The sequence below is a fragment of the Solanum tuberosum genome, unplaced genomic scaffold (assembly GCF_000226075.1).
Source record: "Solanum tuberosum cultivar DM 1-3 516 R44 unplaced genomic scaffold, SolTub_3.0 scf00101, whole genome shotgun sequence".
In the NCBI taxonomy this organism is placed as follows: Eukaryota; Viridiplantae; Streptophyta; class Magnoliopsida; order Solanales; family Solanaceae; genus Solanum; species Solanum tuberosum.
The window spans coordinates 660,163-665,827 of NW_006239029.1; the positions used below are offsets into that span (position 1 = coordinate 660,163).

A 5,665-nucleotide genomic window follows, 5' to 3' on the forward strand; every position below is an offset into this window, starting at 1 on the left:
AAAATATACTCCCTCCGTTTCACAAAGAATGACCTGGTTTGACTTGGCACGGAGTTTAAGTAAATAAAGAAGACTTTTGAATCTTGTGGTCCTAAATTAAAGTTATGTCAAATGTACAAAATTGCCCTTAATCTTGTGGTCTTAAACATGCCACGTGGAAAGCAAAAAGTAAAATGTTACCAAAAAAGGAAAGAGGTCATTTTTTTGAAACTGACTAAAAAGGAAAGGAGGTCATTCTTTGTGAAACGGAGGGAGTATTAGAATTATGAGGGCTAGATGGCGCACGGTTCAAAATTCACTGAAAATGGACTCACTCCTCTACCCTTCTCATCATACACCACACTTTTATGCAGCCTTAAGAACTTGTCAAAGCACTTTGTTCTAATGGTGCCTTTGTCGAATCACTTATATTCCACCAAAAGAGTGAAATCATGGGGCTACCAGAACAGTCCTCTACATACAAGCAATTAGGCTATTCAGATCTCTGAGACAACAAACTGTCTTGAGGCAATCAGAATGCATGCCATTAGTGGCAGTCACTGGGCAATGGCACCTTTCAACTTTTGATATTAACCAGTAAGTAATGTTCCAATCATTGCAGAGGATGAAAATACACAACAAAGGGAAAGTCGAGGTGATAACACCAAACAAAGAGAAGTGTTTTCTTTAACACCAAACAAATGCAAATGCAAACGCAAATTTTGGGGTTAAAGATTTAAGAAGGAAACAAGATACTTTTATCCCTAAATTGATAGTAATATCACAGTTCATGCAAGTTCACAGAAAGGAAAATCTAATAGAAAACTCCTCCAACTAGAGAACAATGCACCTCTTCCAAAGGAGAATCTACACCTGCAGGAGGTGATGAATGCTTATCTGAGTACACAAAAGCATGAGCGATTGCGACTAACAGTGTTTGTTCAGCCAAACCAATGCGTAGCTTTGTCTGCAAGAAAGAGAAACCAACTGAACAACGGTTCAATGAGCAATGCAACAGCTAAATAGTTCCATAAGAAAAAGAAAAAAAAATTCCTCTAACCTGGAGAAGACGAATCAAATATTGGGGTTCACAATCAGTGGCTGCAACAAGCAGTGATTTAATGTAATTCTTTTTCTTTTCCTGACTATCCTTTCCAGATTCCTAAAAGAAATTCCCACATAAGAAAAGACAACATAATCATAGTACAAATACTAGAAATCATACTGCAAGATCGAAAACTATATCGGATAAAACAAAAATAAGCAACTAAAAAGAGGATCATCTGCACCACAAATAGGAGAACATTTTTTGTAGCTTCCATGACAAAAATCAGTTCTGTGCGCAATGCGCAGAACTGACTTTGATTGAAGGCTTCTATAGGAACTTCAAATATGTGGTATGGTAGCTATGTCACTTAACATCTTAATCCCACTTCAAGAAGTATCTAAAAGAAAGTGAACAATGAAACTGGAATACCTTGGCAATGATTCGAAATGTGTCAAAAACTTTGGCAACAGTCAGTGCTTCTGGTTTATGCATCAGAGGCTGTGATGAACGACTTGCTTTTGCAACAAGGCCCAAATCTCCAAGCTCCTGTGTGTTTAACAATGAAAATCAGACATTTGGACTAGTCAAAACTGAACAGGAGAAAAGTTGAATCTCCTGGATGGCAGATATTACAGGATAACCATACAAATTTCTGGTCAGTCCCTTATGTATATAATTAATCATGCCAACTATGCATGTGATCAAACACATGATTATCAAGATGCTGCTCTAAATGTGATGGTCCAATGTTAGGCTCCTAAATCAAGTACATGCCAAAGCCATGCAGCATTTGATCCCCACTAACTCCTCGTGGCCTCCATCCCCATCCCCATCCCCACCCCCACCCTCTCCAAAAAAGTCTCTCAATTTCTTCAATCTCCAAACAACATGAAAGCTGAATTTCACTTGTGTCTAGCAGACCACCAACTACTAGTTTTCTACAAATTCGAAGACAACAAAGAGAGAAAAGAGGAAAAATAAAAACAGAAACAGTGACATAAAGTGTTCTGTAGTCATTAACAGAATCTGACATAGTTCTGTGAACTGCACTAAAGTTGTCATATGTCATATAGCTAGACATATATGACACTAGGCATTTTCTAAAGACATGGCTTAGGCAATTACACTCAATTAAGAAAAGGTTAAGTTTCACTTTTAATCTCCTCTTGGGAGCCTCTTTCACACAATGCACTGTCTTTCAATCAGACAAAATATTCAGGCCATGCTTGTGTTTCACATTAGAACCCATAAGGAATTAGTCAAAACAACTTACACTAGACAGCATTATCAATTCAGCAATTGGTCATGTTTCAACGTAATTATTCCCAATTAACAAATGTATTACCTTGTATTGCTTCTTGATATGTGCTTCTTTAGCACCACAGGCTTCAGCAAGTGCCTTGATAATGGAAGCATCACCAATACCAAGCTCCATCCCATCGTGTGCAGCTGCAATCTTGTTAGCAGCAAGGTACACAACAGGCAACAAATCCTCAGGCGTCGTCTCAATCACAGTCCTCAACATATTAGTCACAATCTCAGTAATAACAATCCTCCCTGACTCCTTCGAAATTGCATCAAACGCCTTAACTACAAACATGAACGGCACTCTCTGCCCATCCCCCCAATATACAGCCTTTTTTGGATCAAAATTTGCAGCTTTTTTCTTTATTTCCACAATGCTCTCATCTGGACTAATCATTTTCCGTTTCTTCACCACACACTCCTCACTTTTCGACTCATTAACCAAATGGGTGTCCTCAATTGGCTTCAAAATTGAATCTTGATTCCGTTTCTTCACCACCACCTCCTCACTTTTCGACTCATTGACCAAATGGGTGTCCTTAATTGGCATCAAAACTGAATCTTGATTAACAACAGGGCTTTTACTTGAAGTTTCAACATCTGGGGTTTTACGTTTCTTGGGTGAGGAGGTTGTTTTCTTCTTGGAATTTGCCATAAGGACAGCAAACGCAGAGCGAGGAGGAGGAGGAGTAGGAGGAGAATCAGACATGGTTCTTGAATTAGGGTTTACAGAGAAGAAAAGGGGTTTGAGAGGGAATTGCTTCTTCTTGGAGAAGTGAAGAAAGATTGAAGAAGAAGGTTTAAGGGAGAAATTGTAAAGAAGAGTGGTTTGAGTGAAACGATATGAACTCAAACACAACATTCAATTTGGAAAAAAATGTGCAAAGGAAGAAAGGGAAGGAAATAAAAGAGAGGTGGCGGGAAAGGAAGGAGACGTGCATTTTTATGGAGTCTGATACGCTTAAATATATGTATTTTTGTTAGAAATATACTCAAATACGAAAAGAGATGGAAGAGAAAAGAAGAGAGGTGAAGAAGATAATCTATATATCTCGAAATAAGTAGAGTATCATTTGAGAAAAGAAACTAACTTGAACAATTTGAATTAAATTAGCCAAGACATTTGATTAAGTGAGCAAAATTGATGAAGTAAATCAACACAATGTATGATTGATGTTTTGAAGAATTTGACCAAGTTAAAATGTTTACTTCATGTATTTTTTTACTTCTAATTAATTATTAGTGTATATATAATTGATTAATGCAACTCTTTCGATTCTTCTAATTATTTAAAAATGAAAAAACACACAGTATTGGATTAATGTGTAAATTGTAAGGGTCTGCATTAAAGTAATACTGATAATAATAGATAATAATATATATAATGATATGATTTAAATAAAAAATATCTCATGTTTAACAGCTCTGAATTATAGTTTATTACTACATATATAAGAAAATTTTCTTTTCTCTATTATCTTGTATTCAAAATTCTCTTTATATCATAATCCTTTCGAGATTCTCCGAGAAAGTAGTTTGCAAAAAATATGAGGTTCATCTCATATACTATGTTTTGATTTCAAATAATGAACACTTGATACTTACAAAAATTTATCCTAATAAAGTAAAGATGTGTTTCTCAAAGACACCAAATATTATTTTAACATTCTCACTTCTCAAATATAATTTTATAAATTAAAAAGAAAAGAACGGGTCATCTTCTATTCCTTTGATTTATTATGAGCCTATTTTTTTTATTTTATGGATTTTTATTTTTTTTTGTTTAACCTTTTTTATAAATATCATGTAGATTTTATTCTTTAGTAATACATATAACTTAACAATGACAGATAATATTAGGATTTTAAAATTTTTAAACTAATTCTATAAAAATAATTAATACTGTATATTATTTTTAAATTAATAGGATAAAGAAGTTATATATATATATATATATATATATAATACTCCGTCATCCTCTTTCTATACCATATATACAAATTCTTTTCAAAAGTTAATTAAACTGATAAATAATCATAAAATTATAATTATAATTTTCTTAAAATACAAAAAATTAAATGATTATCATTAAAATATTTTCGTGATATTAAAAAATTATTATGACTTTGTAAATTTTTGGAATAACTAAATTATCATAGAGAAACATAGAGAAAAAGGTTTTTCAATACATAATGAAGACAAAGTTGTGAACGCCATTTTAAATTAAAAAGAAAATAATTTAACCTACTAAAGAAAATGATAACTCTAGTTTTAGCTATAATTCAAATTATTGCAAAATATATTGTAACCTCTTTAGCACACTCCTTTCTAGTTCAATCATGTAAAATAGGATAATTTTTATATAATCAAATACAATATCATTAATTAAGAATCCGAAATATGAAAAGAACCGATCATCTTCTATTCCTTTAATTTACTATAAGTCTCATCTTTTTATTAAAGCTATTTATTTCTTTTACATAAATAATAATAATCAAATTTCAACTTTTCACATGAAATGTTTAATACTATAAAAGTAATACAAATTTAAATATTTTACATATGTATTTTTGAATTTTTTTTTCAATTGTGTACGATTCTTTATTTTTTTATTTTTTTTACTTTCGTTCACATGTTTATAAAAAATAGTTATAAATAGATAGATATTGAAAAAACAGACATATTTTTTTCGTTTTTAATATCTTTTTATTTAGTTTGATCTGTATCTCTGTATATACTCCATGGGCAAATGGGTAGGAAAATAAATAGTTGTGTAGAACGTGAGCAAAGGTGTGGGTTACTTCAAATATGAGAAGTTACTTTTAAATTTTAAAAATTCAATGACAAAAATATACAATTTTTAAATCGATTATTTTTTCAAATAACAAAAGCTATTTATTTACGATTTGAGTAATATTTTGATGAAAAATAATATGTACGGATATATGAAATGATAGAACTCTAAAATCTTATATGTTCTTAAACTATATTAAGGATTAAGAATATAGCTAAAATAATGAGTATAATTTTTTCCGTGGAATAATTGTGTTAAATTTTGTGAAATAAACTTATGATCCTTGTGTTGTATTTGTTGAAACTCCATAAAATAATACACATAACAAAGAGTAGCGTAGACTAAATAAATTTTACAAAATAAATAAATGTTAGATCGAAAATCTATCAAAATACAACGGAGAAATCTAAGAACAATAGATGAAAGAATAACTAAAAAATAGTTTGTTACCTTCTTATCTTGGAGAGTGTCAGTGAAGAATAAGATGTGTGAATATTTGTGATCTGTTAAGTTTTATCTTTTGTACAATTCCAACTTTC

The 5,665-nt window shown here is 31.6% G+C and overlaps 1 protein-coding gene across 1 annotated transcript in view; it reads right to left on the reverse strand.

The window, feature by feature from the left end:
- Positions 1-3,279, reverse strand: part of LOC102604298 (DNA ligase 1) — a 14,003-nt gene extending 10,724 nt beyond the window's left edge. Inside the window, exons 1-4 of the mRNA XM_006348970.2 lie at positions 2,373-3,279; positions 1,457-1,573; positions 1,040-1,141; positions 830-946 (exon numbers count right to left, since the gene is read on the reverse strand). Of these exons, the coding sequence (XP_006349032.1) occupies positions 830-946; positions 1,040-1,141; positions 1,457-1,573; positions 2,373-3,194 (1,158 nt within the window). The 5' untranslated portion in view covers positions 3,195-3,279. The remainder of the gene's footprint in view (positions 1-829; positions 947-1,039; positions 1,142-1,456; positions 1,574-2,372) is intronic.
- Between the last annotated feature and the right edge of the window lie 2,386 nt (positions 3,280-5,665).